The 27,277-nt window shown below is 45.1% G+C and overlaps 1 protein-coding gene across 4 annotated transcripts in view; it reads left to right on the forward strand.

Annotated features, from left to right (window-relative positions):
* The window catches only part of LOC147216576 (neuronal migration protein doublecortin-like), a 34,626-nt gene extending 13,262 nt beyond the window's left edge, over window positions 1-21,364 (forward strand). Inside the window, exons 4-9 of one of the 4 annotated variants that reach the window (XM_086177427.1) lie at window positions 6,221-6,323; window positions 6,555-6,581; window positions 12,867-12,956; window positions 14,960-15,057; window positions 15,157-15,275; window positions 18,747-21,364. In XM_086177427.1, coding sequence (XP_086033553.1) covers window positions 6,221-6,323; window positions 6,555-6,581; window positions 12,867-12,956; window positions 14,960-15,057; window positions 15,157-15,275; window positions 18,747-18,867 — 558 coding nt within the window. In that variant the 3' untranslated portion in view covers window positions 18,868-21,364. The remainder of the gene's footprint in view (window positions 1-6,220; window positions 6,324-6,554; window positions 6,582-12,866; window positions 12,957-14,959; window positions 15,058-15,156; window positions 15,276-18,746) is intronic. The other 3 variants (XM_086177429.1, XM_086177428.1, XM_086177430.1) reach the window with 3 other exon arrangements.
* Window positions 21,365-27,277: the final 5,913 nt, after the last annotated feature.

Below are 27,277 nucleotides of genomic sequence, written 5' to 3' on the forward strand. Positions count from 1 at the left end.
ACAAAATGGAGGAGAGTTTACATCGGGGAACTTGATGTTTCTGCAACACCAGCTTGGCGTCTTCACCCCTAACCGAACATCTAATCCCGATCAAGTTGCTTCTTGATGCTTCTTCTCATTTTGAATATACATAGAATTCCTCTTCTAAGCCCTTTTTCACGTTGGGACAACCCTCTCAGGAAGTAGTCCATATCTTGGTGCTCTCTCTTAGCTCCCTGGTCCAGAGGAACTCGTAGGCTCTCGGTGATCGGTGGAACTCACGATCCACGGCCGTGACCAGATACTTCCAGCCGAAGTATCTGGTCTTTTTTTAAAAAAACTACGGCGGTCACTGGTCCTGATTTTTTTCTTGCGAGGTCCAAGCTGCACGGAGGGTTAGCTAACGGCTAAAGAGGTAGCAGTGCAGGGAGAAGATAAAAACACTTCAACCATCTGATTGTCCACGGTTATTTTTCCATGGACGTTGTTTCAGCTTCCACCTCCATGTCGTCGTCTTCTTGGATGAAGGTGCACGTCAGCGCGGTGTTTACCTTACTGCCCGTGAGGATGCAGAAATAAATGACAACGTTCCCCCTCCGAAAGCAGCTACTATTTCAGGAACTTTCATGGTTATTCATTAAAAAAAAACGAAAAAAAAAAAAACGACTGAAGCTGCAGCTCCGGGCGAGATATAAAACTTAATGTACAAACGTAAAATATCACGGGTCTCGTTTGCGATGACGTGATTAAAAAGTAAAGGGGAAATGAGTGTTTTGGGAGGAATGACTGTAAAATGACTTATTACGATATTCAATATAAAAAGATTAAGGATTTAATACCCGCGATATTCCATTTTACATTGATATGTGTAGCCTTGCCGAAGTCGACATCTTGTTGTGATTTTCAGGTTGTATTCCTTTTTCCTGCCTGTAAAACGGGCTCAGCTGCGCCGGGCAAAAACGGCAAATTTGTGCTTCGGAGTGATTTTCCAGTCCCGAGGAGGACGGCCGTATCGATCGGGCCGTGCCGACGGAAAAAGGGAAGGGCGTGGGAGTTTCCCCATGGGTCGCAGAGGAAGAGCCACGGGCCGTTTGCCGCCATTTTTTTTTTCTTGCAAGCTTTTCCTAGCGTTCCTTTCTCACCTTATTAAACCCCAAATTAGGCGTTATTAGATCATTCCCTTGTTTTAATCTTAAATTCACGGTCGGTGTGGCTGCAGCCAGTGATTTACTCGAATTAAGAACCAGTCATGACTCTGTTAGGAAGACGAATTCCCCAAAATATCCATGAAAATGGCTGATTTGTTTTAAACTGCGATGAGAAAGCTTCTCGTTAGCTCGTTAGCCCTAGATATGCTATCCCATGATGCGCCTCTCGCTCGCGTCCCTTCAACAGTGCATGGCGGCAACCTCATATCTTCTCCCGAGTCCTTCATCTTCTGCGGCGTCTCACCTGGCAACCGCCATCTTTAGGAATATTAACGCAATTATTCTATCACGTCAGCTATTAGCATGGATCCTTTTTTTTAGCGCTACTGGTATCAGGAGAATAAGAGCAGTTGTCCCTTCCTTCTGCTTCTAAAAGCAACCTGTAGAAATGATTAGGGGATTAATCGCGTACGGTATGGATTTTAGCACTCGTGAATGCTAGCAAGTCCCTGCTACTGGAGGTAAAAGCGTGGCTTAGCAGAAGGAGATGGTCTTGCCCGCCGTCCCTTGATCTGCGGACCGGATGTTTCGCTGTTCCCGCTCTCGACGGCGAGCTTCGTCCGTTTTCTGGGCGAATTCGGATCGGACCAGCGGCTCGTTTGACGAGCGGCGTGGAGGCGAAGTCGGGAAAAGCCTTTCAGGATGACATCCGTCGGATGGGATGAAGTTCGATTCTGATTTTAGGACATCAGGAGTCACCGAGAGAACAAGGATCGGCTAAAAACATACCAAAAGGGGGGTCGTTTTATCCGTTTCGACACGGTACTCGGATGTAGGAGCGGAGAAGGCGTGAAGCAAAGGTCCTTGAATGTTGCTGCAGCGGTGACTCATAGCTGAAGGAGTGAAGACCGAGACTGTTTCGCAATCCCCCCCCCTCTTTTCCTCACTCCAAGAGCCAGATCGCCGATTCCAGGACTTGGTGTCCACTGGACGATGGGTCAGTTGTTCCTCCGCAGAGCTGAATTATTCAGTTGTTGTAGTGTCGCTGTCGGGTATGCCGGTGGTTTTTTTTGGGGGGTGGGGGGTCATGTGGCCCCGACAGCTGGTGTGGCAGATTAGGAACGGGCTTGGTGGGCGGCGGGGAGCGAGGGAGGGGGGACCCGGAGTCTGGAGGAAACATGGACATCTACACCCTTACTCATGCAACAGCAGTGTAAATAGTCCCGGATGGACTCTGACACCCGTCTAATGTTATCCGTAGAAACCGTTGCCAGGTAGGTGCGGTTGACGCAGACGACTGACCTTTTACGAATCCGTCGCGGAGATCCGACGTCCCCGGCCCGTTCTGCCCTTTCCCGCCGGCGGCGGCGGCGTTTCAAAGGGAAACTGACATTTTTACATTTTGCGGCGGTGGATGCAGATTGGCCGGCGGCCTTCATGTCCCTGATGGACGGCTGACGTCCAGATCTGATACGAGGCGCTCAGGCGGTCGGTCGGCCAACAACAAGACTTTTATGACTTTGAGAATCTTATTTTATTTAGAATGTAATGTATAAGTCATTGGAAAGGGTCTTGGATGGGAGGATTCATCTGAGCTGTTCCTTATTTGTGCTAGTTTTTGGTTTTATCACCTCCGCAGGGTGAATGTCTGTCTTACATTCACCATCCAGCTGTCGTTGGGCGAAAAGTTGGGGTTCCCCTTGTGTCCGTCGCAGGACCACATTGTAGATTGTCACGCAAACAAAACCTTTCTTTTTAAATTTTCGCTAAACCTTCCGGATCTTATTTTGAAAAAGGACCGTTTCCACTTTCGCCTGATCGCCGCACTTAATATTGCAATTGCCTAATTTAAAGTGTAACGGTTGTATTCAGATTTAAATACTGTGAACTGACAAAAGTTATTATTATTTGAGCCCCCGCGGGAACATTTTCATGCGTAAAACTGCTTCCTGGTCTATTTTACTTCTATGAAAATTCATCCTCTTATGCACATCATATTAAGACATACAACCACTCACTTGTTCTATAGATGTACAAAATTTCACCCTCTCATTCACACGTCATGTAGAAACATACTCACATCATATAAACACAAAACTTCACCCTCAGATCCAACCATTCACTCACTGGGACAGTCTCGGGTTAATTAATTGATTAACCCGTTAGTACGCGAAATGACTGATCGGTGAGAGGAAACACGGGTGTTAGAAGCTTAATATGGAGATGAAATTACAAATAATTTCCTCGGCTTTCACGTGTTTCCGCCAGGAAATGAACGCAAAAGCACCAGAACCTTCTTCCTCGTTTTTAAATTGGAATCACTCTTAATCCACTTTTGGCTTCCTGTCAGCGGATGCCATCGAATGGAACTTCCTGTTTAAAGAGATTATCTTCGACCCTTGGGTGTCCGCTGGATCTGCCTAATCAGTTCTCCTCTTCATGATCAATCTCTTGGTGGCGACAATAAAAACCGTAAACCGGTAGAAGGTCCCGGGAGTATCCGGGAGCGCCGGGCGACTCGAGAGGGCGCAGCTGCCGGATGCCACGCCGGCGAGTCACCGCACTTTCGGGCGAGCGAGGGGGTAACCATGGCAGCTGCCGGGGCGGGGCGCTCCAGAATTATCCGCCGCTCATAGTTTGGATGCGTAGCACAAAGGGCGCCGCGGCGCTTGACTCCTCGAAAGACCTGGCAGACGTCCCGATGCTTTTATCCAAGAGGGAAAGGCGAGATAGGCATTCTTTTTTCCCCCAAAAAAAACAAACAAAAAAGGTGAACAATTTGTTGTTTGTTTTTTTTTTTTCTTCGGGAGAAACTAGATCGGCGTTAGCGGGTTAGCAGAGGAGGTGTGGCCCGGAGACATCTGTCCACTAAGTAGGCCATATTGTGTCAGCAGCTGCTGTGGATGGAAAACTCCCCGGGGAGGGAGGTCCACTTATTCTGACAGCTAAGGTGCAACATTATACTTTCGGCGTCGCCGTCTTCTTCTGCGCCTTTGTGTGAGGTTGCGGGCTAATAGCCGGCTAACCTATTAGCATGACACGTAAAAACGACTGTCTCGCGGAGGAGGGAGAGGCGACTTCGGCCATGTCTGTCTGTGGGGGTTCTCAGTCATACAAGTCATGGTGAATTCAAGGGTTCAAGACTTTTATTGTTGTTACGCAGAGTGCAAAGAAATTTAGAGATAGCGGCTTTCAGGTTCAGTGGACTCAAAAACAGACTTTAAAAAGCAGGACACAATACAACAAGAACTCTGGGTTAGAGAGATTAGACAGAAAAAATACAAGACAAAAAATATAAATGACATCTTGTCGAAAGTAGAAAAGTAAACAAGCGAAAAGTTGAAAAAAGGGTGTATTGCACTGGACTGTATGTGAGGTTCAAGTCTTCAGGGTTGTGCTGGAATTTTGTCCGCTCTGATTTTTCAATTTGTTTGTTTTTACATCGATTTGTCCTGAACCCCCTCCTTTAAGATTCAAGATTTATTGTAATTATCCAGAAGGCAACAAAGTTATGTATGGAGCCACAGCATCGCGTAGTTCGCTTCCTGAATTAAAGTGCTATTGTATAATAAAGTACCACCAGGGCCTTGACCCCCACAATCCCCATAAATAACCCCAGTGTACACTTTTAAACAGTTTTAAGCAGTTTGATCATTGGTCAGGAGTCCTTATCTTGAGGGCACCGGTCGGAGTAGGTGGTAGCCGATGTCCTCAAGCGACGGAACAGGATGAGCCATCACTTTTTGGGCAGTGTTTGCTTTCTGCTGCTGTGCTGCCGGCGAACTACAGTGAGATTCAGCAGTTCAGGATGGACTCCTCAGTGCAGCCATAGAAGAATAGACTCTTCTTTTCGGTCGGTGGTCCCAGTCTACGTCCGAAGGTGCTCTGGTAGGACTGAGAGTCGTTGTCCCTGATACCGAGCAGCTTCTTCAGCTTCCTCCTCTTAGACACCAAAGAGTCCAATCCAACTCCCAGCATGGAGCTGACCTTCCTGATGAGATGATTTAGTCTGTTAGTGTCGGCCGCCTTCGTAGAAGATGACGCTGGACATTGGCGCGTGATAAAGAAACGTTGAAAGACCTGAGTCTCCTGAGAAAGAAAAGGACATCAGCAGCTTCTTGGTGAGGTGGTTCCTCCCAAGTATCCTCTGGTGTGCCTTTTTCAGCAAAAAATGGCAACAACAATTCTTCTAGTCTTGGCAACTGGATGTTTCACCTCTCATCCCAGAGGCTTCTTCAGTTCCAACGACCTGTGTGGAGTTTCCCAATATGTCTGTCAGGGTTGTTGGCGGGTCTTGGTTTTCATAGCCTTCTTGTCTTGACAACTGGACTTGAATTTTTTCACTTGAAGATGTTCCACCGCTCATCCGAGAACTTCAGTTCTGAAGGTGAACCAAAGAAGCCTCTCTGATGAGGATGATCCACCAGGACCTGGATGACCGAGAACCTCCTCGGACACATCATGGTAGCTTGTTACGCAGATGGAAGAGGTGATTGGCAGAAATTAGGTCGAAGGAGGTTGCTATACTAGCGGAGGTGTCGTAAGGTGGGGACACTTTTGGGGATCACCTGGAGGTTGAACCTTTCCCCGCCATCATTGGCTTCCACCTGAGCCTCGGGTCACGAGATCCAACAGGTTTCCTTCCATGTTTCACATTCTGAGAAGTTTGGCTTCACCTTTTCACATTCTAATCCGGGTAAATCCCCCAAAGTTGCTCTTTTGCCTCACCTCGCAACACCACCATTAGCATAGCTAACCCCTCAAGTGAGCTAGGAGTTTTCTCTCCTGGCAGAAGAAGTCATGGAAAGGTCAAACGTAGCTTCTGCGATGTGCCAAAGCGCCCATGGGCGAGACACCGAACCCCTGGTCGCTCCCGATGGTTAGCGCCTAGCATGGCAGCTCCACGTGTGATTGGGTGAACCGGCAGCAGCTTCAGCGTCTTGCTAAAGGACGCTTCTGCATGTCAAGGAGACGGAAATCCAACCGCCATCAACCTTCCGCTGCGCAAACATTGCTTTTATCTGATATTATATCTTTTAATGTGACTCATCAGTCCTGTGTTTGTTTGTTTGTTTTTTGGGCGTGATGGACAGGTCACCTGCCTTCAGGATTTCTTCGGCGAGGACGACGTCTTCATCGCTTGCGGCCCGGAGAAATTCCGCTACGCGCAGGACGACTTCTCCCTGGACGAAAACGGTGAGCTCAACCCCGGATGCCTTTCACACGATCACGTAGTTCCCAATGGCACCGTTCCTGCTGCTGCTTACATTCAGATGAATTTAATTTTAGCTAATGAATCATGACGGGAAAAAAAAAAAGAATACGGATTCATTTTCTCTTTGATGATGATGATCGGTGAAATGTGATAAAAGGTGCGAGATGTTTGTGGGGTGGGTTCAGGAGCAGGTGTTGTTACGTGTCTTCCAGGTGGAACGCCGAAGGTGTGCGTCGCAGGTATGTGACCAGATAGGGAACCCGACGCCACCGCCGATAATATTCTAGATACCAAGCTGGCTACGTCCAGATCAGGGGTGCTCACACGTTTCTAGCATGCCAGCTACCGTAATTTCCGGACGATAAGCCGCGACTGTTTTCACGTAAACAACAATGCGGCTAATATATGGACTAACGAGCTAACGAGCTTCACGCCGCTAAAACGTTTATCCTCGTCACGACCGGGAAATTCTGAGTCCGTTCAATTCCGACACCGAAGAAGACGACTTTGGCGGTTTTAGTGCGCAGGAGGAAGACCGAGATAGCGATCGGCTAGCCGGTGCGGCTAATATTGAAGTGCGCTCAATGGTCCGGAAATTACGATAGTTATAAAATGACCAAGTCAAAATGACCTACCCTCAACAAAAATGCAAAACATTCTTTATATTTACAATGTATGTTGATGCACCTTTGCAAAACCGCATGAGACATTATTGCACAACACAAAATAATGATGTACAACCATGTAAACCATGACGTGACTCACCGGGAACCACGCTTCGGTCGCGACTTCCATTTTTGAAGTCTGTTGTGTGAAAAATGACTGCTGTCCGGACAACTGGGATTTTAGTTCCTTCACCTTTCTCTTTCTCGGCTCGCTTTTCGGCGGGACGTCCGTATCGTATTTTCCACGAACCGTCCGAAAATGCCGCTCTTGCGATATTGCGATGTTCAACCGGCAGATTCGAAAATGCCAAAAAAAGTCCTAAGTTTTGTCTTTTTACGCACTCATTTTATACCCTTTCTTAAGTTTAAGAGAAAAAACGAGGGCTAAAATCTGAGGTAACTTTTTCCTGCACTTCGCACCTTCGTTGTGGATTTGCAGTGACCTCGGTGTGGAAAAAAGTCAGATGTCATCTGACCGGCTGCCCTGTATTTCAATCAAGCGATGGGATGGACGATAGGCTGACGTCTATTTTTGAAGAGTCATGCGATCTACCAGTATTACCGTTGCGTCTTGAGCACCCCTGGTGTAGATTAATCGCAAGAAAGTAGGATTTTAGGCGGAGGTGTTTGCAAGAACGTTGGATTCCCGCTGGGTCCTTTCTGCGTGGAGTCTCCACGTGTCCACGTGAGGTTCCTCCCACAGTCCAAACACATGCAGGAGGTTCTTTGGAGACCCTTCATTGTCCAAAGGTGCAAACAAGAGGGTGAATATATGTAGCCCGCAGTGCAGGATTAGCCGTATAGCTAATGAATGAAAAGCTAGTATTTCATTTTGACATCTAGCCTAACTGAAGATGCTGTATGGAGTTGCCGAGCAGCCAACCGCCGTCGGTTGGTTCTCCTGACCTGCGCCCCCCCCCCCCCAGCCACCAGAACCCCGACATACGTGTCCTTCGGGGGAAATTATTGATTATGCTAACACATTCTTGACAGGCTTGTTATGCTTGCTAGATTAGCATTTTCTTCACGCTCTTGAAAGGTTCATATCGTCCTGTAAACCCCATCTTGCATTGCTTGGGTGAAGGCTAACGCCGCTCAAACCCTCAACCAGTAAAAATAAGAAATTCTTTTGTCACAGCAGCCTAACAGTTATGGTGTCAAAAAGAAAAAATCAAAATGAAACAGAAAATATACTGAACGCGTGATATAAGACTTTAGCGATTCCATAGGGGGAATTCATATGTCACAGCAGTGCAACAATAATAATAAATGTAAATATCAATAGGTATGAATATATATATACATATATTAAAGAAGAGACAATTAAAAGGTCAAAGACAATAACATGGATTGGAACAGATAAACAGGATGACAACAAGGATAACAAATGAATAAAAAAAATAATCTAAAATAATGCTAAATAAACAAAAAAAATTAAAATAAATAAATCAGAAATGTCCGCGCAAATTTTGCAGAAAGCTCTGGCCGGTGTTGCATGTCAGTTTCTCAGTTTGCCCGGCGTTAGCATGTGAAAAGGGGCGAGGGAAGCCGAAACGAGGGAGTCGGTTATCTGCAGGCGGCAGAAAGGGAGAAGCAGAAGAAAAAGAGCCATTAATCTGCCCGGCGACAGGTTCGGGCCGGCCGAGAGGCGGAGGAGGAGAGGAAATGCGGAAAGGAATCCTCCCCGGCGGGTCGGGACGCTCCCCGCGGCCACCTCTCCACCCAGAGGGACGGGAAAATCACTTTGCTTTCCCGGCTTCCTGGTGATGCAGGGCTGATTTGTCATTGCGCTCCAGTCGTCCCTCCGCTCAGATCCCTGTCAATTCTTGTCAGGCCGGAGATGCGCGATGCATTCATATAACCGTCTGCATCCCTTCCTCTTGGCAAACCCCTGCGACCCTGCATCTGTTTTTTTTTTTTTTTTGTCTGACACTATTAAGAATCCAAAATCCACCAAAAAAGGCGCTCAAGCAGAAAATAAACCCTGTTGGTTTTGGAGGAAATGAACCCCTGTGATGGGTGGAGAAAGAGGAGAAACATCAAAATGAGAAGGTCTTTTATTGACGTGATGAAGGACACCCCCCCCCCCGGCCACGTACTCTAAATAGAAATCCCAAATCCCCAGACGCCTGGACGTGGATGAATTAAATGAGATAGAGGCATAACGCATGTACGTGGTCTTAGTTTGGATTCCGCACCATCAGATGTTTTTCCACATGCCTCGTATGAAGAACCGTAGACGGACGGGCTGCCGGTCTGAGCCTCGGCGACGCACCTTCGCGGGCGGCGGAGATGTGTGAAGGTTGAGAGAGCGAGGGAGGAGGCAGACGTGAGAAGGTCCTCGGAGACGTGGGGAGGACAGGAAGTATAATTAGCATCAGTCGGAAGGAGGGATGAGAGACGGAACAAACAGAGGGAGGAAGAGCAAACGTCTGGAGTGTTTCTGGGCTGATTAATACACTGACCCAGAATACATTGATGCCATCGGAGGATATCCCATAATAACAAACCCTATTTCCACATGCTTTTCAGAAATTATTATATTTGCTTGTTTAGCATGTTGATGATATTCTAGCCCAACCTTAAACACCCAAAGAGCGAAAAAAATAATCATTGAATAACAATTAATTCATTCATTAATTATTTAACAAATTAATTATTAACTAAAGAAAATAATTTTGACATCTAAAATAAAGGTACCACTGTATATATTGCTTTTTATTACCTTTACACTTTGTATAAACAAGTGTGTTGCTTATGCAATCCACAAAGTGCTACAGAGAAAATTACATTTTATTTATGGAATGAACACATTTTGAACATTTTGAGCTTTAAGCTTTCAGAGCGTGTAGCGTAGCCTTGATCGGAATTTTAAAAATAAATTGGGAAAAAAATCTCTGTCAGTAAACAATAAAAAATAAATATGGAAAATATCTTCATAAATATTTATTTTACCTGGTTAATGGGACTTCTGCTCCTGAACTTCTGCATGCAGCATCTGCAATAATAAATATAATTTTATTCTAATATTTCAAGATCACAATAATCTTCCAACTTAGAACTAAAATTAAAAAAGGAACTAACACAAAAAAATACACTTCAATTAAATATTCATAATTTATTTTCCCAAGCCACTCGGAGCCGCAGTGTAAGGATGAAAGAGCCGCGGGTTGCAGACCCCTGTTCTAGCCAAACTATTGCAAATATTTACAAAAAAAAGAAAGATGAATAAAATAATAATAAAGTGCACAAATAATAAGTATTAAACTAGTATAAAATGCATGCATATAGCATTGAGGTGAAAGCATGATGGAATTTTAACAGCATAAAAACCTGAAATGTTTGAATATGTCATTTGAATTTGATAGCGAGAGTAGCAGCAGTTATTTGGACAGTTTTGTGCAAAAAAAAAAAAACAGTTGTTAAGGAATAGCAGGTGAGAAAGTGAAAAGGGATTTGAAGGTATTGGTTGGTGCTTTCCTTTCCATCAAATTTTTTTAAAGATTTCAGTCGTACCGGCTGAAAATGAAATTTAAGCGAGAGACATAAGGCGGCTTTATTCCTGGCGGAAAGCAGCGATTTCCAGTGTAAACACTATTACAACAAACCCTCGGGGTGATGAAGATGAGTTTGAAAGACCGAATCGAATCAAACAATATATGCAAATATATACAACGCTAAACATGAATGGGCTCCGACGTCAGCCTTGGGGGACGTCACGTGCACCGTTTGTGCTCAGACACTCCTATTCCTCTGTGATTTGCTATAAATGTAATTTTGCTATTGTTTGTTTTATCCATATCTATTGTGAGATATACAGAAATGCTTCATTCATTCATTCATTCATTCAGAATCTAGACCTGCACTCAGGAGCCAGTTTGAGACGTGCAACTGTTCACCCTCTCATTCACTTCAAATAAAAATATTCAACCATTCACCCTCCCATTCAACACATATAGACATTCAACCGCTCACCCTGTCATTTACACATATTGAGACATGCAACCGTTCACCCACTATATAGAGATATACAATCATTCACACAATATAGACGTGCAACAGTCACCCTGTCATTCACACGTCATATTGAGACATGCTTACTGTTCTGTATATTTCCTGTGCATCGTATATTTGCAAGTGTATTTGCAGTCCCTATGTCCTCTATTGTAAGTTGCTTTGGATAAAAGCGTCTGCCAAATGCAATGTAATGTAATGTAATGAGACATAGTCATTCACACATATAGACAGACAGCCGTTCACCCTCTCATTCATGTTGTATAAAAATATTCAACCATTCACCCTCTCATTCACCACAGATAGACATACAACCGTTCATCCTGCCATTTACATGTCATAGTGAGACATACAGCCATTCACCCATTATATAGAGATAAACAATCATTCACACAATATAGATGTGCAACCATTCACCCTGTCATTCACATGTCCTATAGGGACATAGTCATTCACACATATAGGCAGACAACCGTTCACCCACTAGAGATATACACTCATTCACATAATATAGATGTGCAACCATTCATCCTGTCATTCACATGTCGTATCGAGACATGAAGCCATTCACACTCAGACATGCAACTATTCACCCTCTCATTCACACATCATATTGAGACACAGTCATTCACACATATAGACAGACAGTTAGACAGTTCACCCTCTCATTCACGTTGTATGAAAATATTCAACCATTCACCCTCTCACTCAACACAGAGACATACAGCCATTCACCCATTATAAAGCGATGTACAATCATTCACACAATATAGACGTGCAACCATTCACCCTCTCATTCACATGTCATTTTTAGACATGAAGCCATTCACACTCACAGACATGCAACTATTCATGCTCTCATTCACACGTCATGGAGATATACAACCGTTCACCCTCTCATTCACACGTCATATTGAGACATAGTCATTCACACATATAGACAGACAGTTCACCCTCTCATTCAACACATATAGACATACAACCGTTCATCCTGTCATTTACATGTTATAGTGAGACATACAGCCATTCACCCATTATATAGAGATATACAATCATTCACACAATATAGACGTACAACCAGTCACCCTGTCATTCACATGTCCTATCGAGACATAGTCATTCACACATATAGACATACAACCGTTCATCCTGTCATTTACATGTTATAGTGAGACATACAGCCATTCACCCATTATATAGAGATATACAATCATTCACACGATATAGACGTGCAACCATTCATCCTGTCATTCACATGTCCTATTGAGACAGTCATTCACACATATAGACAGACAGTTAGACAGTTCACCCTCACATTCATGTCATATAAAAATATTCAACCGTTCACCCTCTCATTCAACACATATAGACATGCAACCGTTCATCCTGTCATTTACACAGACATGCAACCATTCACCCTCTCATTCACATGTCATATTTAGACATAAAGCCATTCACACTCAGACATGCAACTATTCACCCTCTCATTCAGCCATCATGAAGATATACAACCGTTCACCCTCTCATGTGAACGTCCACATCATACCGTTCACTCACTCATTCAGGCATCCTGCACAGCCCTTCACCCTGTCGTATGGAAATATACGACCGTTCACTCCTTCCTTTGCTGCTCGTCTCCACCGAACCCCCTGCATGATGTTGGACTTTGAGAGGAACCTGGAGACTCCCCACAGAAAGGCCTCCTGCGGGAATCGAACCAAGGACCTTGCAGAGAGACGAGCAACGACCTGCTCGCCAGGAGGGGGCGGGGCAACTTCTAAATGTGTGTGTGTGTGTGTGTGTGTGTGTGTGTGTGTATGTGTGTGTGTGTGTGTGTCATTGCAGAGTGCAGGGTGATGAAGGGACCCAAAGCCCAGCGCGGATCGGTGAAGAGTCCCGGTCCGATAAAACGCTGCAAGTCTCCGGCCGAGTCGAGTAAGACCTCCGAAACTCACCCGCCGATGTTGCAGGAACTTTCAAAAAAGATTTAACAAATTAAACAGGCGCGATAAGTGGCTCCCCGCCATCTTGGATTCATGGCGTTCCCGCCGCTAACCAGCGCAAACCGCTCACTTTGCTAGCCAAACATCAGAAGACCTTGAAAAGACTTGTGAAAATGATCATCTAAAAGCTGCTAGCATCGAAAGCCTGACTCTAGTTACAAAACTACAACTCAATTCTTTCCCGTTCATCCAAACCGCCGCCAGTATCGCTCTGGCGACTTGTTTGTCCACCAGGTTTCCGGTTTAGCCGTAGCTCATCTATTGGTTGTTGACGCCACCGTAAAATTCCATTCCCCATCGTCGCGGTCTTCTGGTGGTCCGGGGAATTTTATCGATGGGTGAGGGTGGCGTCCGGCAGATGGCCGGCCGTCACGCTCGGCGGCGTTAAGTAACATCTGCAGTACCTGAGAGGTCGCCTGTGTTAACTGGATTAACTGCTCATGAATGATAATGAGCGTCCTCCACCCTCCCAACAAAGCAGATTCGGGCTTTTAAAAATTAGCATAGAAAAGGAGAAGCGAATCAGGAAAACACATGAGGATATGAACGTTTAATTTCTGTCATTTAAAAGAATTCTTTCAAGGGTGATTCGGGGAAATTTGATATTTTTATTAATGTGGATTTAAATGCAGAGTGTCTCCGACAGCTGGACGTCGAACCTCCCCGACCCCCTCGCTCAATGACGAGATGGACGCCTCGTGTTTGGTATCCAAGGGTTTAAGCAGCCTGGGAACCGTCAACACGAGGCGCAAACGAAGGAGGAGCCAAAAAACGCGAAAGCGACAGTTTGGTGGAACCCCCTTCCAAAAAAAGGAAAAAAAAAACAACCTTTGAGACGTCAGACCACTTACGGTGTCTTCTGGAACAAGAACATACCTAGATGAAGCTCTTCTGGAGTGTAGCATTCTACTTTGGTGCACTGCAGGCTGGGTTTGTTGTTTGCAGATGACATTGTGATGTGTTTGTGAGCAGGGAGCAGGTGGAGGAACATCTGGAGAGCTGGAGGTATGCTCTGGAAAAGAGAGGGATGGAGGTTAGCTTCGGCAAGGGGTTGGAGATGAGGTCCAACAGTCCAGAGGCAGCAGAGATGAAGGTGTGGAGGTTCCTCTTTGGAGGCGAGGAGGACGGAGAGGATCGGGAATGAGTCCAGCAGAGGGACAAAATGTGGTGGATGTTAGGACTGAGATGGTTTGGACATGGACAGAGGAGGGGATGGTGAAGATGAAGGCAGCAAGGAGAAGATGAATATGCAAAGCAGTTTTTCTAAATCTCCAGGAGGTGATCCTTCAGGTGGATGGCTGAAGGAGGCTTCCATAGATGGGGTTGTGAACCCCCTCAGCACCAGGTTTTGGGGTTTAAATTGTTTGGGTGAAACCAGACAGTGTTATTGATTTTGTTTGGACTTGAGATTAAGCAGAATATATATTTATGAACGCTTTTATATACGGTGCTAAGATGGTGAGGTGATGAGATGAACTCTTTTTGCAGTTTGGTGTTTAGTTCTGCTCCACATTTGTAAGAGTGTTTAATGGCCTGGCTTTGCGAGCGAGAAGAAGTTGAAGCTTTGTTTTCTCCACGCCAGTACTTTCCAGCGCTTCTCTGGCTGGAAACTCGCGCCGGCCATCTGGCTCATTGTCTCCAGGCCTCCTTTCATCTCCTCCAAAGCTCTCGCCGCTCCACCAAATAGCACCGCTCTTAGATATAAACACAAAAGTCAGCCGGAGGGACTCCTAGCAACGGGGGCGCAAACACACAGCGCGTCGGACGCCTAGACCCGGGCCGGCGGCGTCCTTCTGCGCGCCGGCCAAGTCCGAGCCGTCTCCAGCGTGGACCTCCACCACGCGCTTTCTAATCCAAGCTACTCTTGTGTGCCTTCCTTTCTCCGCTTTTTTTTTTTTTTTTTTTTTTTTTTTTTTCCATCCCTCCTCCTCCCAGCCAACGGGACCGGCTCCAGCAGCCAGATCTCCACCCCGATTTCCAAGCATTCCCCCACCTCCACCCCGACCAGCCCGGGCCTCGGCAACAAGCAGAAGGTACCTGGACCTCTTTCCCTGATCTCCTCTCTCGCTCTCTCTCCCCACTTCTCTGCTTTTGTTGTTTTTGAAAATCCATCTTAGTGACCTTTTCCACAGCATCACCTGACCCGCTGCGGACCCTCTGATTGGCCGTTATGCCAGTCGAGAGCTTTGCAGAGTTGGGACGTCTGCAGCTCCTCTGACCTGCCAGATGGTTTCTCACAAAGAGCTCTGAAGTACTGCTCATGCAAGTACTACCAGTACTGAAGTACTGCCCATGCAAGCGCTAACAGCACTGCAGTACTGCTCGTGCAATCGCTACCAGTGCCAAAGTACTGCTTGCGCAAGTACTACGAGTAATGAAGTACTGCTTGTGCAAGAACTACCTGCTTAATCTGCAAGCACGACCAATACCGAAAGTACTGCTCATGCAAGCGCTACCAGTACTTAAGTACTGCTAGTGCAAGTACTACCAGCACTTAAGTACTGCTCATCCAAGCACTACTAGTAATGGAGTACTGCTTGTGCAAGTATTACTAGTAATGAAGTACTGCTTGTGCAAGTGCTACCAGTACTTAAGTACTGCGAGTGTAAGTACTACCAGCACTTAAGTACTGGTCACACAAGCACTACTAGTAATGGAGTACTGCTTGTGCTAGAAGTACCTGCTCTATCAGCAAGCACTACCAGTACCGAGGTACTGCTCATGCAGGCGCTACCAGTACTTAAGTATTGCTAGTGCAAGTGCTACCAGTACCGAAGTACTGCTCATGCAAGCGCTACCAGTACTTAAGTACTACTTGTGCATGTACGACCAGCACTTAAGTACTGCTCATGCAAGCACTACCAGTACTGAAGTACTGCGAGTGCAAGTACAATTAAACCTTGGCTTCGGAGTCACGTGGGTTCCATGAAGGAGCTCATAATTCTTTTTGCTGGTTTATCAAATTAGATTCAAATGCTATTGATCTGTTCCAACCCCCCCCCCGGCTTGGTTACAAGTTTTTATATAAGGGAAAATTTGTACTTCATTCATAACAAATAACATAAAAATGATAATACATCGTAAAAGGGAATGTAAATAAAGATGTTTAATTAAGTGTATTTACCTTGAAGGTGGGACCAAGATTTTCATTTGGTGCTCGCGCTAACTTAGTGAATACACTATCAGCTTGATCAAGCTCATAACTCAATTTGCTTGAAAAAAATGTTTAAATGTTTTTTTTTTTTGCATTTTTTTAAATTAAGTTGAAATTGAAATGTATTTTATTTGTTTAGTTTTTTTTTTATTGGTTTTTATTTGCTTTATCTTTTTAATATAAATTGAAATTGAAAAGCATTGTTTATTTTTAATTTTTCTTTTATGTGACCATATTGCCCAATAACAATAACAACATCCTGGTTTTGTTATGCGTTTTTAAATAAGAAATATGTACTTTATAAATAACAGATCATGAGTACTACTACTAATAATAATAATTACACATGGTAAAAGAGAAATAAATCAATTGGTTTTATTTAGTGTATTCACCTCAAAGATGCTGGTTTGGAAAGTTTTCCATTTTTTTAACCACAAAGCAAAAAATCAACCGAGTGGAAAACTCCTAAATTGAGATGAAATGTACTTTATTGATCCCAAAATTGGGAAATGGTTTGGTAGTTAAGCAGAAAATCGTTTCTACTGTACCACCAGGCCATTTGTACTGTACTATTTTACCTTTTTTCTTTCTTTGTTTATATTTATTATACGTACACACTCACAACTCCGCTGCCAGAGCATTCTGCGCGTATTTTAATTTTGTCGTAAATCCCGTCTTAACTCAAAGTCGTCGTGAACAGAATATGTGATTAAGTGAGGACCATCGGTAATAAAAAAAAGGTATCATCTAAAAGCGCCATATACATATTTACCCCATAAAAAAGGAAATAAAAGCGATGTGGCTACTTAAAGTGTTTGTAAAGATGAAATGATGGGGAAGCCAAGGACCTGCACGCCGCAGCCTTGTACGAGTGCGTGGCGGCGTTTGAAGCCGCCTCCAGTTAGCAAATCAGACCGCGAACGTCTGCAGCAGTTTCGATTTTTCGGAGAGAAGGTCAGAGTGTCCAGAGTGAGATGGTTGAGTCATGGACAGAGAGGGGAGAGTGAAGATATTGGTAGACAGATGGTGGGATTGGAAGTCTGGAGCAGGGCTGGCAAACGCACGGCCTGCGGGCCGATACCGGCCCACCGGGAGGTCCAATCCGGCCCGTGGAATAAATCTACGATTTGGAAAAAAAACATCAAAATCATGAATTATTTTTTAAAAATTAAAAAAAAAAAAGCAGTTCCTATATTGTCTGCTTGGGCTGCACTGCTACTTAAGACCTTAAGACACTTTATAGCCTTGACTTAGACTCTGTATAGTTTTATTTGTATTTCTTATTCTCCACCCTTTTTTTTTTTTGCTTACTGTTTATACAATTTTCTACTATTATTTATTATTATGTTTTACTTGAAACTCTGGCAATTTCCTTTTCGGAAGTTGTTCTTATTCTTATTTTAGTCTGTGTTAGCAACACAGCACAACACCATGTGATTCACAACTTACAGCAGACGGCAGCAATGCGGCTTCCGGGTCTGTTAATAACATTTTTACTTATTGTTAGAAATGGACCGGCTTTTCCAGTGGAACAGACACCCTCTTCAGAAAGATGTGGTTGTCAAAAAAGAGAAACGTGGACATGGAGTGTCGGGTTTGTTAACAAAAATTGTTGAGGTTAAAAAGAAACCTGTATGCTTGGTATGGATGCAGCAAGTTTGGCTAACACGATGCGACTCGTCATGACAAAAAAGACAGAACTGAGGCGTAGCTTGGTTGAAAATGCACCTACTTTTCTTAAAGAATCTCACATAGTCATGTATTTTTTGATGCAATGTTGCTAAATGTTTTAGTGGTGTGAAGCTCAAAAAAATCCATAAATTAGCCGCATCGTTATTCAAGTCAGCGTGTGGAAAAAATAGCGGCTTCTAGTCCAAACATGGGTTCCTCCCGCAGTCCAAACACATGCAGGAAGTTCCCTGGAGATCAGTGACGTCATTAAAATCACATTTCCAAACATATGAACCCGACAGAGTAGCTTCTTCACCATTTGATTGACCAAAATCAAGGACCCGAGGCAGGAGAACTGCGTGCCTCTCTTGCTGTTTTTTTTTTATTAGCACAAGAAACTAGTGACACACGGAGGGTTGTTTACAAATTGGAAATGTAGTTCATCCAGAAAACGTGTTGAAACCTTTTAATAGCGGCATACAGAGACAGCTACGCGGTGTTCCTGCAGAGCTTGCCAGCAGTCAGCCGTCATTGAGGCACAACAGTCCGCTGCCTCACCGCACAGCTCAGTAAATGTGAGAATCCAGCCATTTTGAATCGAAAACAATCTAACACTGGTGAAGTTAAATGAAAAACCCCTTTCTCGTGTAAATCACTGATAAATAGAACCATTTCATTTCTTTTTTTTTTTTTTTTCTATTTTGTCTTTCCAAGGCTAGCAAGTGAGGCACGGCCTCTCCTGCCTCCCCTGACTGCACCTCACTGCCTTACTGCTGATTTGCACTCGATTATCATTATTATTTTGTTCATTTCATGTCACGGGGGGATTGCGAGATACATATAACGGCTTCTAGTCCGGTAATGACTCGACTTACATCTTCTCCTCTTTGTCTGCAGGACCTGTACCTGCCCTTATCTCTGGATGATGACGACTCCCTGGGTGAATCCATGTAGGCTCCGGCCTCCTCCACCTTCTCCATCGTCCACCCTCCACCGTCCAGCCCTCTTTTTGGCCTGAAACACAGAAGTTTTTATACCTCTGCTGCTTTCCATCCACCCTCACTCACGGTGCCACCGCTCGTCTAGGAGAACCTCCCTCTTCGGCCTCAGCCGCCTCGGCGAGGACGCCATTTGCTGCTTGAGAATGACACCGCTACTTTTCTCTCTTTTTTTTTTTTTTTTTATCTGATAAATAGCCAGTTTCCGGTCAGCTCGCTGTCTAACACACACACACACACACATATATACACACATGTATGCTGTTCACTGATTTTGTGGTGTTTAAAAAAAAAAAGAAAAAGGAAAAAAAAAGTTCCCTTTTTGGTCTGGTTGTGTTCTGGGGTGCACTTTTACCTTCAATCACAGAATTCCAAGCAGCAAATGGACATTTTAGGGGTGTTTATTAGTCAGATCTGACTCTTTTTGTTTATTTTTTTTTTGCTTTTTCGTACATGTGATGTTTCCCCTCCCCGTCCCGCCGCCCCGTGCTTTTTTTTTTTTTTTCTTAAGGCGTCCGAGCGCCGTCCTCTCCAGCCAGGTTCCCCCCCCGCTGTAAATACTGTGTATATCAGTCGTCACATCCGCGCCACCATGTCCGTCGCCGTGCTTCCATCGATGTCAAACACACACACACACACACACACACACACACACACACACACAGAGGGTATGGTTGATGTAAAAGCAGAGGAATCCCTGAGATGTTCGTGCTGAAGCGACGCTTGCAGCGAGAAGGAATCTTGATGTTGGTGCTGATTTGAGAAGAAGAAGCTCCTGCAGAGCCCTCAGGGAAACCTCAGCGCAGGTCCTTCTTCTGTCTTTGCCTACTTTTAGACCGCCGTCCGTCTGAACCGTGTCTCCCGACCACCGCCGTCCCCCCGGTGTTTTTAGATTTTTAGATTATTCCTGAGATCGTGCAGAAGACCCACCAAAGGGAGAATAAAAAGCGACCTGTTTTTATCACCCGGGTCCGTTTTTAAGACCACGTCAAGGTTTTCTTGACTTTTTATTTTATTTTATTAAAGCTCCAGGCTTGAAATTCAGCGGCGAATAAAGGTTTTGAAGCCAAAGTATTTTTTTTTTTTTGTCTTTGAGAAGCAGTTTAAAAACCCCCCACCTCCTTTCTTGGAGCGCCCCCTGCTTGTAAAACAGGGGTTACACGTCTCACACACACACACACAGAACACACACACTAAATTGATAAACCACTAAATACGGGATTTTATCACATTTTTCCAACGACTCTACCCCCGGTGACCTCTGACCTCTGGCTGGGAACCGCTGTTCTAGGCAGAATTATGGAGAAGGAAAGAGGCAGAAGACTTTTTTTTTTTTTGTTTTTTTTTGAATTATATATAATAGAAATGTTTAAATGTCGCAATGGCGGGAGGTTCGTGCATGTTTATTGGACCTCTCCATCCGCGGCGCGCCCGGTTTTGGGGCGCTGGACGGTAACGGTATTATTACTTGTACTTTGCATGGGATAAGGAAAACTTTTGATAAAGTTTATTAATTTATACCGAGGATACCGGTCTAGGGGGTTCACGTTGTCTGGTTTAACTCGCTCGGACGAGCTTTTAATCGCTCCGTCCCGCCGCCAAGCCTCTCGGCGTCACCCCCTTTTTTTTTTTTTTTTTACGACTACGCGTCCTCTATTGGACCGAGGAGTTCCTCAGACCCGCAGGGACTCGAGTCTGAGAAGTAGAGGACGCCGAAGCACAAAACGGACACTACGGTGTCGTTAATCTGTCGATACACTGAAAAAAAAACCAAACAAAAACGAAACGCATGCTCCTGTAGCATCCTTTTAAATTCCTATCTATGCATCGGGATTCCAGAATAGCAAAGAATGGCCTTTTCTAGCGTGACCGGTAATGAAATTTCAGATTTTTCCGTCCCGTTCGAAACGAGTCCGCGGGAGGGACCCGACGCTCGGCCGCCGGAGTCCCGACGCCGACCGGCAGGGGGCGCCGTCGCACCAGCGCTGACCCCCGAGAACGGGGCAGCGGAGGCCCGACATGTATCCCCACCATTTTGTACAAAGACCCCCCCCCTTTCCACTTCCATTTCTTCCCCTCCGCCCCCGTTTTTGTGGTCGTTCCCCGTCTCTGCCGCCGGCGGAGCATCCGCAGAAGAAGGTCCGGTGAACTCCTCGCCTCCAGTGGTGCCTTTTCTGAAACTCTTTGTCTTTTGATAATGAAATAAGACACCCAAGGCTGGTTCTTTGACATTTTTACCTCCCTCTGCTCCCCCACCTCCGCCTCTCCCTCCCCCCGACTCACTTTGTTTTGTAGAGTTGCAAAACACTTTTCTCGTGGTGTAAATACCCTCCTTCCTGTTCTCTTTTCTAGTTCATGTATGCCTTTTTCCGACGGGACGAGTGACTTTTATTCCCCGGGGATTCGCAGCGTCCTTTTTAGTGGTATTTTGCAACGTCGCGGTGGCTTGTTTCAGTGCTTCATTCATTGTATTAACTGGTATCCTTTTTGCAATTAAAATGGTCGTATTTCAACCCCCCCCGGATTTGGAGTTTATTGCCGTCTTTAAGAGCGATCGCTGGGATCGACAAAAGTAGGGATCAGGAATGTTTCATTGCCCAAAATAAACTTGCAAAATGCATATTTCACCAGGATTGTCAAAGCAAAAGCTTGATTACGAGTTGAACAATCATTCGTTCATTCATTAACGCTGCTCAAAAAATAAAGGGAACAATAAAAAAACACCTCCTAGACGTGAATGAATGAAATATTCTTAATAAATACTTTGTTCTTTACAGAATTGAATGTGCTGATAACAAAATCACACAAAAATGATCCATGGAAATGAAATGTTCGAACCCACGGAGGTCTGGATTTGGATTCCGAAAGGGTAAAAACACTCCAGGCTGATCCAACGTTAATGTCCTTAAAACGAGTCCAAATGAATCAGTGTTGCTTCCCAAGTGGACACTTTGATTGACGTTTATGTGTTCCCTTTATTTTTTGGAGCAGAATATAAACCTCTTATCCTGCGCCCGACACAGGACCACATACAACCATTCACGCGTCAGAGACACATTCACCCTCTCATTCATACGTTCTATAGGGACGTACAACCATTCACCCTGTCATTCACGCCTTATGGAGACAAACATGTATTCACTCACTCATTCACACGTCGTATGGAGACGTACAGCTGTTCACCCTCTCATGGGGACAAATTCACCCTCTCACTCGCACTAAAAACCAGTCACCCTTTCATTCACAGGTCATCGACAAAAGTAGCCATCAGGGATGTTTTATTACCCAAAAAAAACTTGCAAAAATGCACATTTCACCTAGATTGTCCATTCGCTCACTCATTCACCTCATGCAGGGACACAACCTTTCACCCCCTCATGTACAAGTCACATGGACTCATACGACTATTCACCCTCTCATTTGTACAATTCATAGAGACATAAAACCATTCACCCTCTCATTCGTACATTTTAAGGAGACATACAACCATTCGCTCACTCATTCACACCTCAAACAGGGACACAACTATTCACCCTCTCATTCATATATTCTATAGACATAAAACCATTCACCCTCTTATTTACACATCAAATAAGGAAACATTCACCCTCTCATTCAGTCCTCTGGAGACATAAAACCATTCATCCTCTCACTCATGCATTTTAAGGAGACATACAACCATTCGCTCACTCATTCACACCTCAAACAGGGACACAACTATTCTCCCTCTCATTCATCTATTCCATAGACATAAAATCATTCGCCCTCTCATTCAGTCGTCTGGAGACAGACAACCATTCATCCTGTCATTCACATATTATACAGGGACGTTCATTCATGCTTGAGGTGTTTCTGGAGCTGTTGAGGTCCCTGGTGGCTGATGTTCACTTTTGCTTATCTGAGCTGCTTTATCAGCAACCTTTGGGGATTTGTTTCCATCTCATCCATCGTTTTGATATCGGCGGGGATAATTAATGACTTTCCTGGGGAAAATTAACTCAGGCCAAATGAGCTGACGCCGCCGTCGAACCTTTTGATTGCGCATGTTGGCTGCAGGTCTGGAGGAGATGCGGAGGCGTTCTTCAGCTCCACGGCGGTCCTGCCCTCTGCTGGACGCCTCCATAGCGGCACTGACGTCATCACAATCCCATTTACAAACATGAACCTACAGAGCAGCTTATTCACCGTTTCAGTGACAGCAGCTTTCTTCACACATACAAACTACAACACATAAAAAGGCACATTTAATTCAAACAACGTTATGGTCTTACATTTGAAATGCAGTCCATGTAAGTCCAATTTAGAAAATTGTCTGTTTGAATTTGTAATCATTTTGAAAGTGAGGAGAGGATCAGCTAAATAGACGCTGCTACTTGCTAACTTTAGCTTGCCGTCGCTGTATTCTGCAGCCGAGGAGTCGCAGGAAGAATCTCTGGAATCACGAGCGCCTCCTACCGTGAGGCAGCAGAACTGTGTGCCTCACTTAGTGACTCTTGGCAGCCGTTTTATGATCGCGCAGCTCGAGAAAGTACCGTCATTTCCGAACTATTCAGCGCACCTGAATATAAGCTGCGCCGGCTAAAAATAACGAAATAAATCTATGTGTACATGTATAGGCCGCAGTTGTATATAAGTCGCAAGTGTCCATATTGTAACATGAGATATTTACACAGAAACATTTTTTTTTTTCTTTCAATTAAATGCATACCAGTAATATCCACAAATACGAATTGGCAATGCTTTTTCCTCCACAGTTACTGTAACACGGCTGATGAAAAAGATGAATAATAAATAACACAATTCATCCATTTTCTACCCCTGGTTTGTCCTAAACCAGCTGATGGCTATCCCGGTCTTCCTCCTGCGCACTAAAATTAAAAGGTCGGCTTCTTCTGTTTTGGAATTGAACGGCCTCAAAATATCACACTCATTTCATAGGTCCGATGCGACGAGGCTAAATATTTAAGCACCGTGAAGCTAATGAGCCCAAAAAAATGCATAAAATAGCCACATCGTTGTTTGAGCCGCAGTGTTCAAAGCGCGTGGAAACGGTAGTTACAAACATACGGTTGTTGACAAAATGGAAATGTAGTTCCTCCAGCAAAAGTGTTGAAACCTTTTTTATAGCGACATACAGAGACAGCAACGCGGTGTTCGTGAAGCATGCTAGCAGTCAGCCGTCATTGAGGCTCAACGGTCCGCTGCCTCACTGCACGTCTCTTCTCAGTATTTGAACTGTAAATGTGAAAATCCAGTGATTTTGAATAAAAAACAATTTAAAACTGGTGACGTTAAATGCAAATCACTGATAAATATCACCTACCACACTTTTTTCTTTTTTTCTTTCCAAGATTTGCAAGTGAGGCACGTCTTCTCCTGCCTCCCCTGACTCACACCGCACTGCTTTACTGCTAATCTGCACTGTATTATTATTATTATCATTTTGTCCATTTCATGTCATGATGGAATTGTGAGAAACGTCTTCTATATTTCCTCCGAATGCCTGGGAAATGCAGAGAATTCGCCTTCACTCTGTGTCTCCATTTTTATTTGACATTTTTTTCTTCCCGAGATCGTCAAGTGAGGCACGGCCTCTCCTGCCTCCCCCGCCTGCACGTCACTGCTTTCTTGCTAACCGAGGTGAACCTCGACCTTTCCGTGGAACTGGGTTTCCGAGGAGACGCTTCTCTGAACAAGATTGTTTCCAGCCCTGCAATCCCTGCGGAGTGATGATACATGTGTTATTGTTGAGACGTCGCAGTAGCTGATGACAATTTGTTGCAACATGTTTCGTCTCATTTCCCCATTTTCTTTCTTGCAAAGCCGTGACGCAAGCGTTCCGCGTCACGGCTTTGCTACGGAAAGGTTTCGGCGTTAACTAGATGTGGCATTTCGGTGTGAAAGACGTGGGCTGGGAGAGACGATGGGATGCATTTTTCCTCCGAAAAACAAAGTTTCCGATGGCGGAGTCTCCTCGGACGTGTTTTCGATTAGCGGTTGGACGAAATGTCAGATTGGAAATAGAATCTGGCTGGAAATAGAAGGATCCATCCTACGGGGGCTGTTAATGTTTGAACCCGGGCCAGTTCGAAGGTTCCCCTGCGGTCCGGGCGAGTTCTGTCCCGAGAATCACCAGAATCCAAGCCTGAGAAGACATTTGCGGCTCGGGTCTTGTTGCCACGGTGATGTCATCTCCAGAGATGCCGGACTTCTGGTGCAGAGAAAGTTCATTTAACACCATGCGGAGTCAGTCATTCATCAGTTACAAGCATACAACGTTCGCCCCCTTCTTCATGCATCTTCGAGAAAGATGACCGGTGGACCATGAAGGTCAGGGGTCGGTAACCTTCAACACCCAAAGAGCCATTTGGACCCGGTTTCCTCGAAAAAGAAAACACTGGGAGCCGCAATTACTTTTTGACATCTAAAATAAAGGTACCACTGTATATATTGCTTTTTATTACCTTTATACTTTGTATAAACAGGTGTGTAGTGTGTTGCTTCTGAAATTCACAAAGTATTACGCAGAAAATTAAATTTCAGAGCGTTTAGCAGAGCCTTGACATGAATTTTAAAAATAAATCGGGAAAAAAAATCACTGTCGGTAAACAATAGAAAATAAATATTTGCAAAATATCTTCATAAATATTTATTTTACCTGGTTTCTGCTCCTCAACTTCTGCGCGAGTGTGACGTTATTTCGAGCGGCGAAAAACGATAAATATGATTTTATTTAATATTTCAAGATCACAATAATCTTCCAACTTAAAAGCCAAAAAAAGGAATAAACACAAATGAAATACACTTCAATTAAATATTTATAATTTATTTTCCCGAGCCGCTGGGAGCCTCAGCGTAAAGATGGAAGAGGAGCTCTCCAGGGAACCTCCTGCATGTGTTTGGACTGAGAACCTGGAGGAACGTGGAGAACGTGGAGAACGTGGAGACTCCAAACAGACAGGCTTCCTACCAGGAGATCCAACCAGGGACCTTCTGGTCGGTGCACCCAACGCACCAGGAGAAGCCAGAGTTTTACACCTAAATATCTTTTGACGCCTTGAAGGAAACGGATGGAGCTCTAAGTTTGGACCATCTGGCTCCAACGATGATGGACAGCAGGAACGGAGGGATGAGTGAGGAGCTTCCCAGAAGCTTCGTTGCCTCCTGAAGGACCGGAACAACCCGGCCCTCCAAAGCCACGTCAGGCTCTCCGGATTCCTAGAATCTGCAGATCCGGCGGGCTGAACTAATGGCCCGTGTTTGTTTTTCCTTCATGGCGTAGGAGTTGAAGAAGTGGTGTCTTCAGCGACGTGCACGCACTCTCACCAACCCCTGATGGTATCAGTCTTCTCGCTGCTCCAAGGCGCTTTGCTTTTAATCTCCAAAGCTCCACTTCCTCCGCCGGCCTGTTGACTCAGCTCCTCGCCGGATTTAACCGTTGGCTCCGGACGAGCATTCCCCGCCGGTCCTCTCCGGACGGACCAAGACCCGCCGAGGACTTCGCCGAGCTCCACTCTGGACCGGAACCCCGGCGAGACCCGCCAGCGCACCAGGCCACCGGAGTTCACCGACGTGGCGGAGATGCTGCCGGATCCGCGGGCTTTTCAGAATCCCCTCCGGCCTTTGAGAGGCGACGCAAACAAAACGCCAACGAATTAAAAGCTGGAGGCCGCTGAGATCCTAACGGAGGTCCTGGAGGACCTGCTCTACTTTTACGAAAAATCCTCAGTTCGGACTGGGACGTGGCAGTTACGTACACAAGACCGATGTCCTGCTAATTATGCTAAGCTAAGCAGCTGTCCGCAAGGAGCTCCTAAAGTCATCAAATTTGTCACCCATTATTCCGAGACTTTGCATGTTCTGAATAGTTTTTTTCTTCTCGTCACAAATAAAAGCCATATTTTTAATTTTTTGATATGTGGGGGAAACCTGGAGAACCCCGAGGAACCCTGAGGAACCCTATGCAGACACTGTGAAGTCACAACATCTCTCACAATCCTGATGGGTTCGTAAAAACAGATCTTGTAGCACTGAATTAGCGGCACCTTTAGCATTTAGCTTTTAGCATTGTAGATGTCTCTCACACCAGCTAACTTCCTGTCCTCTCCTCTCTCCCTCCATCCATAAATCTCCTCTCTGGTCTTCCTCCAGACCTTCTCCAACCTCAGCATCCTTCCACCCAGATCTTCACCATCCCTCCTCTGTCCATCTCCAAACCACCTCAGTCTGACTTTTCATGGTAGATCTTCTTCTCCAGAGCATCTAACATGTACTATCTCTCTGGTGAACTCATTCCTGACCCTCTCCATCCTCCTCGCTCCCAAAGAGGAACCTCCACATCTTCACCTCTGCCTCCTATCTCCTCCTCAATGTCTCCAGACACCTTGGCAGCTTCTGCCACCTTCTTTTCCAGCTTCTCTTCTTCTCACC

Source organism: Fistularia commersonii, chromosome 29 (genome assembly GCF_037954325.1).
Source record: "Fistularia commersonii isolate RoL2024-O1a breed Wild chromosome 29, RoL_Fcom_v1.0, whole genome shotgun sequence".
In the NCBI taxonomy this organism is placed as follows: Eukaryota; Metazoa; Chordata; class Actinopteri; order Syngnathiformes; family Fistulariidae; genus Fistularia; species Fistularia commersonii.